Genomic DNA, 14,341 nt, shown 5'->3' with positions numbered 1-14,341 from the left:
TGAATTCAGCAAAAATTCAAAGCAGATTTCATTTTGTTTACTATTTATTTACCTTGATTTTACTGGAAGGACATACAACAAAATAGCCTCCAACGTTATATTCTAATTTATGAGCATGGTGGTGGAGGAGTGATGATTAGGGGATGTTTTGCATTCAATGCATTAGCTTTAAAAATGACTGCACTTGCGATGAACTGAAGTCTTCATGAAACGTGCAAACAGGGTGGTGGCAGGACCTCCTACAAAACTCTGCTTGTCAATTCATGATAATGATCTTGTTAAAAAGTAATGAAGGCAGTCCAAAATGTCAGTCTGAGACGAGGTATACCTCCCAAGGACTTTAATGCTAAAATGGTACCTCACAGACCCATTTACCCATGCACACACATATTCACACACTGATGCCGAACACTGGTGCCAACCCATAACCACCAGGAGTAATTCAGGTTCAGTGTCTTGCTCAAGGACACTTTGACATATGGAGGGCAAGGGCAGAAAGCAAACCTGCAACCTACTAATCAAAATGAATTTATTACAAGGCTTGTGAACCTATAATCCAAAAACTGAAGATTAGTATTGAAAATTCATAAACCAGGGCCAAGGAGATGGTGTAGAGGGACAGAGTGACAAAGGCGGACTGAGAGCCAAACAGGTGTCAGATATGTGCACATTGGTGAAAATACCACAGATAAAGGGACAAAGGGGTCAGAAACGATATTACCATTGACTGCATATGAGAACTGGACTGAGTGAGTGTGACATCACCCATAGAAAATGATTTACTTCTGGCTACAAGAAAATTAAGTCAATTTAGTCACAATTCTTTTTCACGATACGGACGTCGCCATGTTGGAACCTGATGACATCAGTAAACAGTGATTGGTAAAAGTCTATCTGAGTCATCGTTTCCATAGCAAACACTCTCGCCAATCAGGAGTGAGATTGTTGGAAGGCCACATCCCTTCCTCGTGAAAGTGGGCTCGGGTGAAATTGTCAATCTAACATTTGGAACCTTCAACGTGAGACCAAATACTTTTATTGAAGCATCTGATTGGCCAGTTTATAGGTTGAATAACTTGCAATACAGAAAAATATAAGAAGAAAGGGGTTAGCAAGAACGTGTTTAGAAGGATATCAGAGCAAGAATGGTTCTGACAAATGTGACAGAAATATAGCTGTTTGTTTCTTTTGGTTTCTTAGAACCAGCAGGTACTTTCTGTTTGGGATATGGATGGGGAGGGGTCAGTTAGTCCAGTTATCATATGGTTATTACACATAAAATATAAAACATCAAAGTGAGCAGGTATTAGGCTTAATCTCGAGTTAACATTTGAAAAATAGGTCCATGACAAAAATTAAAGCTCATTTCACAAACAATCAATAACATTTTTACATTTAAATAGTTGTGTCAACGTGTGTCGTAGATGTTTGCTCTCAGATTTTACCTGATGGAGTGATCTCATGATATCCATCATCTAAAGAGCTTTTACCAAATTTTAACTTTTGTACAGGTTTTCATTATGTGTAAAATTAATTCAAAGGGAGTTTTAATGATCATGGTGGAATTATCCCTTCAGTCAAATGTCTGCCTCAGGAATTCCACAGGTTTAATGTTACCTGAAGGACACGGCTTTGATTGAGCTCATTTTCATTGGGTGGGTCGTAGTGAAGGAGAGCGCTATCATTAGGATAGAAAAATGTATGGAACATAAAATGGTAGCTCAGAACATCCCAGGAGTCCTTTTTAATGGCCCTAAAGGACACTTTTACCTAAAGCTATTGGAAAGAGGCAGTGAAATGAGACCTTCCCCTCTGCTGTTTGATGGATAAGAGACTTAGGGTACAAGTGGATGCCAACCATCAAGCATACGAACCTGACACAGCCACCTGGTCCCTTCACTGCAGGGGTCATTCAGGTTTCTTTCTTTACTCATAAATTTAAAAAAAAAAAGGTTCAGCTGAATGCTTCATTAAGAATTAAACAACAGTCCTGCTAGATTAACTTATAAAACAACCGTTGGGATCCGTGGAGTTGGAAAATCTTAGTGACTTTTTTTTTCTGAGCTTGCCTGACTGGTAAACTGTTAAAAAAAGGAATTTTGTTACCAGGATGTCTTACCCCATAATGAGGAAAAAGCTGTAACTCACTCATCTTGACTGAACCCAGTGCTATGTACAAAGTTAAGCTTTATCATCAAGCTACTTGAATGTTATTTTAGACCTTTAACCTCCTGTCGAGTCTAATGTATTACATGTTCAGCATGGACAAATGTATGCATAAAATATTTTAAGATAGAGGTTGGAATTTATATAATTTTTCTTCCAGTTATTCCTTTTTCAAGTTCTTTATCACTTTCTGTTTATCATGTTTATCCTGATATTTAGCTGTTTAATTTTGTGTTTGAAAATAGAAGAAAATCAAATTAAAGTGGTTGAGTAGTATTTTTAAAAACATTTCTTGTGTATATTTCTTAGCCGAGGCACTAAAAATTAAAAAAACATAGTTTTATAATTCTTTTTTTTTTTAAGTCCCTTGATGCCTGCATTTATTTCCAGCTATTAGAAAAATCACTTGTGTTTTTGTTTTCAAGTTGATGCTAAATTAAGGTAAGTTTGGAGCAGTTTGATTTCCATCAACAGGCATCAAAGGGATAAGGGATAAAATGGATCTGCCTTTTTGTATTTAACTGAACCATAACATTAGTTTGGTGTTACTGACACAAAATGTATGAAATACAATTTCAAATATTTTAGAACTTTTCTTGCAAAAATGTTTTTTCAATTTTTTCTCAATTGTTGCCTAGTGAGAGCTCTCATCCGATAATAGTGATATTTTTGCAAAGCAAATTTCTAAACACTTAGAGCTCACTGGTGTCCCCTAACTTATCTACAACCAGTCTCGGCCTAGTTTCCATGAAACAGAAAGTGGGTTATTATTATTATTATTATGGCAAAGACTATACTTTTTTCAGTTTTTCTCAATGAGCAGCAACAGTTTATTGTGTCATTTTCTCTAAGGCTGTACTTGTCTTGTGTGGAAATACCTCAACAGAATATTTGGAATGTATGGTGACAATAGTGACAATTAGACAATGGTGACAATGCTGGATTATCACCATTGTCATAATTTTTTTGTGTTCCAAACAATTGTAAACAGCTTTCTAGCCCATCCTTGGCAAATCTTTCAAACTAGTCTTGAGCGGTACCTCAAAAGGATTTTTGTTTTTATATGACTGTCCAACAGGGTCCTTCTCGAAATAGAGTAGTTGTTCTGGATACAGCCTAACCCCAGTGAGACTTATTAGGACAGATATTGGACTGTGACTTAATGAACTCATGTTTATCCTTGGTAAGCACAAGCAGTTCAGAACTGTCTGCGTACATTATTGACCTGATAACATCTTAATGTTTTGGCTGGAGAGCAGCCAAAATGAGTGTTTTCGTGTGTTTTTTGTCACCATAATAAATACAAATTTGGTATAAACTAGGTAGAAAATAAATTGAAGTCTGAGCTTTTGATAATTATCTACCACGAGCCTATCTTTATAGATACTCCATTAATATATCTTCTTATAATATAATATAATATAATATAATATAATATAATATAATATAATATAATATAATATAATATAATATAATATAATATAATATAATATAATATAATATAATATAATATAATATAATATAATATAATATAAAATGATGACCCTTCAATACCTTTAGGGGGCGCTAAAATCTCTCAAATGAAATGTTACGTTCAGGTGTATTATGCGTTTTACATTTACACTGGAAAAAAACTAAGTTGATTGAAGTTTGTAAAAATAGCAATTATTATTTCTATGTTTTTTCAAGAGTCACCTTTTTTGGTTATGAGTTATTTTTAAAAATCAACATCACTCTAATATACATTTATTTGTACAGTTTTTTGTGTGCGTGGTACTTTGTGGCTTTGTGCCTCGTCGGAACCTAAACGCATCGGAACAGAATCTGTTGTCAAGAGAAACGTTGCTAACCTTCCACCACAGGGTAACTTCAAAGTGGAGGTAAGGTTACTTAGTTTCCCATCATTTCCCAGCGATGGCAGGTTTGGCGAGCCGTGGCTGCTTATTCACAATTGATACAATAAAAACAATATGCTTGTCGATCCTAAACCTAAGATTTTCGCTAGCTAACAGTTTGGAAAGACAACCTGTTGTGACCTGTCATGCTGAGTTATGGTAGTTTAATTTTGCTCATATTACCAAGACATTGGCTGCCAACATTTGCAATCACTGCTCCTAAGCAGCTGCTTAACTAGGACTTGTGACTAAAATGAGCGTCCACGTTTACTTGTAGTTAGCATTAGCACCGGCTAAACTCCCATTCGATGCACTTAAGTTTGTTTTGTGTCTATAGCACCTATCCCAGTCTTACTAGTATATTATAGATGAAATGCTTTATGTTTGGTGTTTCTCTGTGCTTAAGAGCTCAGAATAGCAGTAAAATGTTGTTGTTGCTTGACATGATGTGTCTGCTCAGCCTAATGGCATTTGGTGGCCGAAGACACGAATCGAGGCGGCGGCCGCATGATGATTTGGCCCACTTCTTCAGTGAGGAGGTTTTCTTTTAAACCGATAAATCATTTTTATATCACCTACGGAAAGAGAGAAAGGACAAAGTGATATGATTCGGAAAATTCTTAAGTGAATGTATGCATGCTTTTCTTTTCAAATATATATATATATATATATATATATATATATATATATATATATATATATATATATATATATATATATATATATATATATATATATATATATATATATATATATATATATATATATATATATATATATGACACACTACCGGTAATAGGTCAGGGATTTAGTCCTGTGGTAATTTATATCAATTTTGATTAATAGCTGACTCGTAGTGACTCATAAAATACATTTTTACAAAATATTAAAAAAAATAATGAAAAATCAAGCGTTAATGTTTAATTTGGGATCAACAGAAACATGATCCTGATGAAGTATAAGTTAACATTTAAGTTTCAAAACCTTTTGTGAGAATTACTTAAGGGATTTCTATGATGTCTGTGTCTGTGGATGAGGCAGCTTTGCTCTGATTGTGTCAGGTTTGAGAAGAGTCTTTTCTAGATGACTCGTTTCAGCCCCTTCCATGGATTTCATTAAAATTCAAATAAAGCCTCTCAGAATCAAATCAACTTTATTCGCATAGCACATTTCTTTCTAGGCTGCATCTCAAAGTGCTTGATTAGAACTAGTCTAAAATTAAATTTATGCGCACAGACAACTCAATAGTAGTAAAATAAGCATTTAAAAAAGGAGACACCCATTGTCCTGTCAGACTTCAGGAGTTACTAGAGTTTAAAATAGGTGAAAGTAAATTAATACAAAAAAGATATATTTTTTTAAGAATTAAAAGCAATCATAGCATTCATTAAATTAAGCCATTAAATATTAGATTAAAACAAGAGGAAAATTCATATGTAATGATAATAAAGCTAATATATAGCAACAAAAAAAAGCTAAAAGCATCAACTTGTTTTTTTTTTAAACTGGACTCAAAAAATACTTAAATGTAAATGTAACAAATAAGTGATTCAACAAAATGACCGGTTGAAAATTGAGTTTTTAAAAAAAAAAAAATGCCCATAGTAGATGAAGTTCTCACATCCTCAAGAAAACCCAAAACCAACAAGACATTTATGCACTAAGATTTAATCCTAGAGCTGACAGGGAGTCAGTGCAGATATATCCTAACTGATGTTCTAAAGTTCACATCAGATTAGTTCAGTGTTTTGCTCCCATATTCATTCTTTGTTGTTTTTTTTTTACTGTGTTTTTTTTTTGTCATTATCCTGTTGGAAGCCCTTTAAAAAGATAAGATGAGATAAATGTTATCAATTCACAAGGGAAGTTTTGTGCATATCAACTCTTTCAGCACACAATCCTGACTTTCCTACAATAAATATAATCAATTCCAATAAACAAAAAGTTCAAATCAATAAAGACGGAGAATACATTCAATAATAATAAAAAAAGTTGTCAGTTTTTTTCCCCTTTTTTTCCCTTTATATTTCTATTTTAATCTCCCAGAAAATTCGGATGGGGGACAAAAGGTTTTCTTAGTCTGTCCGTGGCCTGCTGCTGAATGTGGCCCCTTGAGTAAATGCTGATTAAAGAGGGAACGTCGGGTTTTCTGCTCTGCACGGTTTATTGTTTTACTGAACCTGTCAGTGTTGCCTTTGTTTTGGTTCTGCTCCTCAAGGAGACCACAGCATCCGCAGCAGCATTCCGCAAATGTTGTGTGCAATTGTGTCGGCCTCCCTGAGAAAGTGAGGCCCCTTCCTGCAGAAGAAACACCAGGCTTTCTGGCTCTGTGCACTAATGTTACTCCAGAATACCACAAAAATCTTGAAAGTGTCATCGTAGCCTGCTTAGATTCAAGACCAAACTGTCGGTGTTTGGCATGAATGTTAGACATCTACCTCACTTTATTATTTTATGTTCCTGTCCGATCCAGGCCAAACTCTTTGTCAAATCTGTCTTCTTCTTCTAACCTTATTCCTGTTTTCTTTTCTTTTGTTTTTTACATTTCTGCATAAACTAAAATCAAAACAACGAAGTGAGAGGTCAAATCTTTAGCAGTTGATTGCAAATCAAAGGCTACAGATTTCTGTGTCTTGCTGTTAATGAATGTTCAAACAAAAAAAGGATTTGTAGTAAAATAGAAGCACATTGGTTTGTCTGATTGGGACATAAAATTACTTCAATGTGCTGATAGGTTTTTCTTTTTCTTTGAATTTTTCTTTTTGTCGTGCAGATGTTTGGCTACATCTGGCAGTATGTCTACACCTTTTACCTGAGGTACTGGTTGAAGTGGCTCATCAGGCAGGTGACGGGGACCTGCGAACTGCAGAGAATATGCTCCGGCTACAAAGCAGGCGCCTTACGGACCGCAAAAGCTGGTAAGCTTCATCTTTTTACCCTTTTCCTGCTGCGTGTTATCACCTTTTTATACTAATTTTTTGTCTTTGTATCTTCTTCTAGAATACTCTCTGCAGTCATCAAAGAACAAGGTAGAAATAAACATTCATGATGAAGCCCAATAGACTGCAGCTGCTGCTTTTGTAATACTTATCAGAGTATTCACAAGTTTAATGCTACTGATAGCCCCGGAGCAATACACCTTTTTGTCATTTAAATTCATCATTTTTTTAATTCTCTTAAATTATTTTAAAACATAAAACCAAAAACACAAACGTTTAGGGTCATTTAGAATAATTTAGTACTTATAGATGTACATTGTCATGCTTACAGATAATAGAACCATGGATGATAATCTGTCTGCAGTAAAAAAGAAAAAAACTGGATTAAATTGAACTATGCTAGTCTACAGCCATATTAAAGTGGCACTGCTTTCTTGCAGAGCTCCTCATTATCTTTAGGGCTGTTGAGTGTGTAAAATGTCGGAACATGATATCCGAGTTCAATCACTTCTTATCTTTCTCTAAACTTGCCAAGTGAACATGAATTGATCCCACACGCAATTGAAATGTAGCTCTGTAAGCACTTTCCAATCAACTGGGTTCGGTCCGAAGTACTGCCTCATCATTTCCTGTCCAGGAGATTATCATATTTTTCTATAGATACAGGTAATCAAACCAGCCTTTATGTCTGTTTGATTTTTTTTTTTTTCAATTCTTCTTTGTCTTTAGGTGTTAAGAGGAGCTTTGGAAGCTAAAAAAAGTAATTTGGAGCAATGTGTGGACCAAATAATGAAAGAGAAGAACGTTAAGCTGCAAAAAGATCCGCTGTAAGGTCACCTCTGTTATTCTGGATGCAGTGGCAATGAAATGCTCCCAACTTGATGGTTTTGCTCCGTGGATGACCTCAATGTCTTGTGACTGTTTTTAGGTTTAAGGGAAATCTGCAGATATGTTTGCTCCAGATAACGGGCTACAGAAGCTTGTATGTGTCGGTGGAAGACTTGAGGAAGGAACCCTTTAGCTCAGAGAACCCCGAGCATGAGACCATGCTTCTAAAGGTTCGCATACCTGCTTCTGCGTCCAAACAGCAATAATGTTACAGGTGTATCAGCAAAAAATGCAGCAGCTGATAAAATATTCAAATTTTTATATTATTTTTTGTTCTCCAGCTATGGGATCTGTTGATGCCAAGCGTCAAACTGGAATCTAGAGTAACCAAGCAGTGGGGAGACATTGGTTTCCAGGGCGATGACCCTAAGACTGACTTCAGAGGAATGGGTTTACTGGGTCTGATCAACCTTGTGTGAGTTTTTCTTTACAGGTTCAAAGTGATTTAAGGTTAAGTTTGTGTTTTATTAATTTCAAATGAACAGCATTCACTTTGAAATGTAACATTTTAGAGAAAACCTCCTTGCTGTCTGGGAAAATTGCATGTTTTGGCATCTAATAACTTAAATTTGACCGTTGTTTTAAATTAATAGCTAAAGGGAAACCTAGACTCACCTTAATGCCGAGGCAAAGTTACTTTACAACAAAGGCTTACATTATCAGGGCGAGATGAGAAGATCGAAGAGTCTGCCCAATCCTGAACTTCAAGCTCTACCACCCCGCCTGTTTTCCAGTTCTCCCTACACATCTGTGAGTTCAAGTCAATCCGAAGGAGGAAACACCCGAGTCAGCTAATCAGCAGCAAGGAGGGAGAGATGGAACACAAGCAGGGAGGTTGATCATGAGGACCAGGGTTGGGGAGTTCTGGTCTTGATCTTTGACAAAAGTAGTAACAAGTAAATCCACCAGTTCTCAATCTGTAAATGTGAATGTTTAAAGACCCACTCCGATCATCTTTTGATCTATTGTAAAAGGGTTCCCAGTGGTCTTTTAATTATGATCATGACGTTTTTAGCCCAAATTTAAAAATTGAAAAAAAAAAAAGCTGTTGATTTCTGAGACATCATTTGTGCAGAGCAGCAATAGTTCATTAGAAATTTGCCTCAGAGTTGTGGAGCAACCCTGTTCCCTTCCCCTCCCTGTTGCTGAGAGCTCCCTGTTCATGTGTTCTGTCATTACCGGCTAGCAAATGTGGTGAGCAATATTGGAGCTTGTGCCCTAGCAAGCACATTTCCTAAGCACAAATACAAATCCTTTTCAAAAACTGTATTTTTTTTTGGTCTGCTCCTGATTCACAACAATTTGAATAAGGAAATACTCAGAAATGCAATTTTAAGAACATGTTAAAGATACAAAAACACAATTTTCAATGGAGTGAGCCATAAGAGTGTATTACGAGCCTGCAGGTAAAAAAAATGTTACTGATAAATAATTCACAAAACTTTGGTTGTTTTAATACATTTATAATTTAGATAACATTGTGGTATATTTTATGAACCAAATCAACAGATTATTGAACATTTTACCCCTAAATTATGAATTTAATCTCCTTACAAATTACCTTTTCATTTCAGTTTTGCTCTAATAGATGGAACATTCTGAAATTCATTTGGACCAGCTGAGTGAAGGTGCATATGGAGTACAAAATGGCCTGGCTTTGATTATACTATAAAAATGACTATATTCAAACTCTTTTTTTTTATTTTGCTATAAAAATTATAGTAAAAGCATCAGACATGTTCACAAGTCTTAAACAAATTTGGTAAAGACCCACTACAATGAAAATGTTTTTGTGGCATTTTTCTGATGATGGGTGCATATACATGTATATACCAAATACGTATAAAGAAAAGTAGGAATAAAATAGCGTTTCTTTTTCTAAAAAATCGTGAATCAGGAACAGATGAAAAAGATAGCTTATTTGTGATATAGAAAGTACTCTAGGGGGGTCACAAGCTCCCTGCTTCGTGTTAACCACATGTCAAACTCCAGGCCTCATGGGCCGATGTCCTACATTTTACCCAACTGACCTGCTATTGTAGCTCTTTAATGGCAAAACACCCCTGATCTTGGTAATCAACTGCACAGAAGGAAGGCAGGGTTTCTGAAAAACCAGCAGGAGTTCAGCCCTCGAAGCCTACAGTCTGACACCCCTGGCTGCAAACAGAGAGCCCTCAGCAATGGGGAGGGGAAAGGGGGCGGGGTTGATCTGCGCCAACAGTTAACTGAGAGGCAAATTTTTTGATTAACTACTGCTGCTCTGCAGAAAGTATGCCCTAGAAAACAGTCTTTTTTTTAATTTTAGCTAAAAACGGCACGATCGTAATAAAAGGACCACTAGCAGCGATTTTAGAATAGATCAAAGTTAGATCAGAGTTAGCATTTAACCACCTTTCAGTACTTAGATGACTAATGTTATCTCCTTCAGAGCCATGTTGCTCTATAAAGGGATTTTCAAATCTTTCTTCCAGGTTTTTCAGTGAAAATTACACAAAGGAAGCTCGTCAGGCTTTGTCCCATGCAAATCATCCCAAGTTAGGGTAAGTGAAATTTAAACCCACATGTTTCAATCCTTCCCAGCCCCCATTTTTATTCATCTGGTGTTTGGGTTTCAGGTATTCCTATGCCATAGTGGGGATAAACCTGACAGAGATGGCCTACAGCCTTCTGAAGAGCGGTGCTTTGAAGCCACATTTCTACAACACAGTGCAGGGCCCGCCGGAGCTCAGACACTTCCATCAGCTCTACTGTGAGTCATGAAATCCCACCACTTCTCTGCTCTCTCTGCTCTTACTCTCTAAATATGTACGTTTTTGTCTTTTTCGTCTCAGGTTTTTTGGCGTACGAGTTCGATAAATTCTGGGTGGCGGAAGAACCTGAGAGCATCATGCATTTCAACCAGTACAGGGAGAAGTTTCACGACTCAGTCAAGGCTCATCTACAAGAGCCGGACGTGGATCTGACACTGGCTGTCAGTTCACATTAGCACGTTGGACCTTCTTCTCCCCTGTCAGGGTTTTTTTTTTTTATTTGCTTAGAAGGAAGCGTTCTAATGTTCATGGGGAGATTGAGATGTGGAAACAAACGAAAACTGCCCTTGTTCAAACAAACAAGTCCCCTTTTTCCTGGGATAAAGTTTCCCATTTTACACGTGGAGTTCTTTTTTTTTTTTTTTCAGTGCTTGTGAACGTTGTACCTTAAAAATGACCATTCCAGTGGTTCGTTGGTTAAATTAGAAGCTGGTGGTTAATTATTCCTTAACTTCTAAGCACTTTTAGTGATCAAAGTTTTCCATTGTGACAGAAATGTTGTTGTCCTGCTCAGGTACTACAGATTTATGTTTGGAACTCACTATTGAAGCGTTCCTGCTTCTTTGTGGTGCTCCCCTTTGTTTTTGAAAGTTGTCTGTACTTTAATATTTCCCTAATATGTGTTGAAGTAATGTGAAAATGTTTGTTTTCAAGAATGGTGTCTGTGTTTAAAGAAGAAATTGTTCTGGTTTGGATTTACTTTCGAGGAATGTTTATATTTACACACCGTTCTTGTAAAAGTGAAATTAAAAATGAAAACAAGAAATTCTGTTTCGTGTGTGTCAAAGAAAGAAATCAAGAAATTAGCCCAGCATCTGTAAAACAAGTCAAATATATTTAGGATTTATAGAAAGCTGTTTTAACATTTTGTTAAAAAGCAATACAATGTGCACTGGTTTTCACTTCATGGAATGTATAACTGGCAGATTTCACTTGATGTGCTGGCTCTAAAGTGCAAACGTGTGTCCAGAGGGCATCCAGAGGGCAGATGAAGGTTGAAAATGGAAGCGAAGGGGGAGGGTCTTAGTTTACCACCTCAATCCTTTGTCTTGAGACCATCATGGCGCGCTTTATTTGCTCAAATGTCACAAACATCACAACGTTCCACGATCCCAATCTCAGAAATGAAGGTACAAACCTAAAAGGACAAAATAATGTGTGACGTCAGGATGCGGAGCGCGAGAAAACCCAAAATGTGACATTTGGATGAGCTTACCCCTTGTAAAAAGCTGTTGGTCCCTCTTTGGTCAACATGGTCCATGCGCAGTTGATGGCACTCCTGTACTGTCCTGGAGGAGAGTTCATGTATCGCGTTTTCACCACATCTACTGGCGAAGCGATCACCGTGGTAACAAAGCCAGCACCGAACGCAGACACAAAGTGGCACGGCAGGTTGTCTATGGGGAGAGTTCAAACCAACGTCACACATAATCTTTGGAGTGGAGTTTGATGAATTACAACACAATAATAGGCTGCATAGTGGCGTAGTGGTTAGCGCTCTTGCCTCACAGCAAGAAGGCCCCTGGTTCAAGTCCCGGCTGGGGGACATGAAAAACACAATATCAATGGCGGACCTTTCTGTGTGGAGTTTGCATGTTCTCCCTGTGCATGCGTGGGTTCTCTCCGGCTTCCTTCCACTGTCCAAAAGCATGCTTCATAGGTTGATTGGCAACTCTAAATTGACCATAGGTATGACTGTGAGAGTGAATGGATGTGTGATTGAGGACATTCTACCCTGCAACAGACTGGCGACCAGTCCAGGGCATCCCTTGCCTACGCCCAAGTGGCCAGGATAGGCTCCGGCAACCCGTGACCCCGAAAGGGAATAAACGGTATAGACGATGATGAACAACACAATAATAATTTCCAGAAAAAAATCAAGCCTCAGTGATGTGTGTCAGCTGCAAGGAAGTTAAAAAAATGTGGAAAGCAGAGACCAATCAGCTCTAGGTTGGCATTTGGTTTGCAGTTCTTTAGCCCCAAAAGCAAATTTTGATTCCCTTTCTCATAGTGCATAACTGTAACCCTTGTGCTATCCTAGGCACTTTACCACTGGGAGTTGGGTCATTTAGACCCACTAGACAGTGCTCTGAACCTTTTTTCCTTAATGATTTGTGATCTTCACTGGTGTCCATGGATTACATGAAATCTTTCCACCTTTATCCACCTTTGTCATGGTAGGAAGAACACGTCAATGCAAGGGTGGGGTCATCTAAGATAGCACAAGGGTTAAAAAACAAACAAACAAAGTAACTCATTCTGACCTGACAGCAGCTGGTGTCTGAGGATGGCCTCCTTGATCAGGTCATATGTGACCAGCTCCGTGCAGTTGACCAGTGCATTTCTCGTGATGTTGGGTAGCGTTCCTAGAAGACAGACGTGCTGGTGACAAAAGGATTTTTGGGTTGCGTTCTGTTCCGATGCTCAAGACGGAAGTAGCACCTTTCCAGAGGCCACGCATGCCCTCGTTCTGGAAGATCTGCCTGTAGGCCTGCATCGTGCCGCTGTATCGGCGGGCCACACCGTTCAGGTTCATCTGGGCCTGGAATCGAACCTTGACTACATCTGTGGGTTGTGCAAAGGACACTGCCATGGCGCCTGTTGTGCAGCCGGCCAATATCCGGATCAAAACATTTGGATCTGGAGCATAGCACAAGACAAAAGGTGCTTTTTAATGATAGATTAAAATGCAAAACTTTCTTATTACATTCAGAAACTCACGTTCATTTCTAGAAGGTTTCAATGACATATTCAAAATAAAATATTTTTTTAGGCATTCAGATAAAAGGGGAGCTTTCCATCATGTCAGGTAGATTGAAAATTCAAGCATGCTTATCTGAACTGAACATTACAGACACAGATTGTAAAAGCCTGACAGCCATATCTCATTCCAGACATAGCTATCTTAGGCTGGCATGCTTTTTCCCTTCCTTTTATCTATACTTAACATTAGGAGCAACTACTTACTGTCTTTTCCACCTGTGTAGAAGTTTTTGACGTTGTCATAGAGACCGATTCTGATGGAGGCGAAGCAGACCTGTCTTTGTAAGCCGGCCACCAGCCCGTTGTACAACGACCTGGGCCCCTCTGTTCGGATCATGGTGCTGATGGTCCCAAACACCCCCCTGTAGCGAATGCCTTCCACTGCTTTCTTTTCACCCTGAATCTGGGGTCACCCATGACATGCGAGGTTAGAACCAAACATCCCGCTGCACATGCAGAGACAACATCCCCGTAAAAGAGAATCAATCAGATACCTGTAACCTGACTTTGGCTGTGTCCAAAGGAAATGTGACGATGTCTGCCACACAAGCTGCCGCCCCAGCGCTCACCATCTTCACCCCCAAAGGTGGAGGAACATCTGAGGGTTTAAATCCGACCATGTTTCCTTCTACTGTTTTGACACAGAACAAAAGTGTTGTTAGATTTTCTTTTTATAAACTGAGACTCTAAAATCACAATTTTTATTTGATTTCCAAAGTGATCCAATTAAGACATCAAATAGACTTACATTGTTTTAGCTTTAATTTAGTGGTCCTTTTGCTCTTCAGTTGTTAGTTTCAGAGGAAGGTGGAATTAGCCAGATTATAATCCATGAAGGTTCCCAGTGCACTGAAGGGACAGAAGCATGATTTGCCCTGTA

General features: G+C 38.0%; 2 protein-coding genes across 2 annotated transcripts; one reads left to right on the top strand and one right to left on the bottom strand.

Moving 5' to 3' along the window:
• Nucleotides 1-3,833: 3,833 nt before the first annotated feature.
• LOC144990422 (ELMO domain-containing protein 2-like) lies at nucleotides 3,834-11,464 on the top strand. The gene is made up of 9 exons (XM_078943631.1): nucleotides 3,834-4,046; nucleotides 6,835-6,979; nucleotides 7,062-7,090; nucleotides 7,730-7,827; nucleotides 7,929-8,058; nucleotides 8,170-8,303; nucleotides 10,360-10,428; nucleotides 10,504-10,637; nucleotides 10,720-11,464. The coding sequence occupies exons 2-9, from the start codon at nucleotides 6,835-6,837 to the stop codon at nucleotides 10,872-10,874; spliced, it is 894 nt and encodes a 297-aa protein (XP_078799757.1). The 5' UTR covers nucleotides 3,834-4,046; the 3' UTR covers nucleotides 10,875-11,464.
• Nucleotides 11,465-11,511: 47 nt separating this feature from the next.
• On the bottom strand, nucleotides 11,512-14,341 carry ucp1 (uncoupling protein 1). Its single transcript, XM_023957492.2, has 7 exons — nucleotides 14,210-14,341; nucleotides 13,956-14,092; nucleotides 13,666-13,864; nucleotides 13,141-13,338; nucleotides 12,963-13,064; nucleotides 11,915-12,095; nucleotides 11,512-11,836 (listed from the first exon to the last, which is right to left on the bottom strand). The coding sequence occupies exons 2-7, from the start codon at nucleotides 14,079-14,081 to the stop codon at nucleotides 11,722-11,724; spliced, it is 921 nt and encodes a 306-aa protein (XP_023813260.1). The 5' UTR covers nucleotides 14,082-14,092; nucleotides 14,210-14,341; the 3' UTR covers nucleotides 11,512-11,721.

The sequence above is a fragment of the Oryzias latipes genome (assembly GCF_053564925.1).
Source record: "Oryzias latipes strain Hd-rR chromosome 1 unlocalized genomic scaffold, Olatipes_Hd-rR_3.1 chr1_Y".
In the NCBI taxonomy this organism is placed as follows: Eukaryota; Metazoa; Chordata; class Actinopteri; order Beloniformes; family Adrianichthyidae; genus Oryzias; species Oryzias latipes.
The sequence above is the reverse complement of the archived record's forward strand: the minus strand, read 5'-3'. Positions and strand labels throughout refer to the sequence as shown.

Bases quoted from the DNA above. Each gene is read 5' to 3' on its own strand.
- ucp1 (XM_023957492.2), bottom strand. From the start codon at position 14,081: ATGGTCGGATTTAAACCCTCAGATGTTCCTCCACCTTTGGGGGTGAAG. The intron at 13,865-13,955 runs GTATCTGATTGA...GGGTGACCCCAG, and splicing joins CAGCCAAAGTCAGGTTACAG to ATTCAGGGTGAAAAGAAAGC. The intron at 11,837-11,914 runs GTAAGCTCATCC...TTGTCCTTTTAG, and splicing joins CCAACAGCTTTTTACAAGGG to GTTTGTACCTTCATTTCTGA.
- LOC144990422 (XM_078943631.1), top strand. From the start codon at position 6,835: ATGTTTGGCTACATCTGGCAGTATGTCTACACCTTTTACCTGAGGTAC. The intron at 6,980-7,061 runs GTAAGCTTCATC...ATCTTCTTCTAG, and splicing joins CTTACGGACCGCAAAAGCTG to AATACTCTCTGCAGTCATCA. The intron at 10,429-10,503 runs GTAAGTGAAATT...TTTGGGTTTCAG, and splicing joins GCAAATCATCCCAAGTTAGG to GTATTCCTATGCCATAGTGG.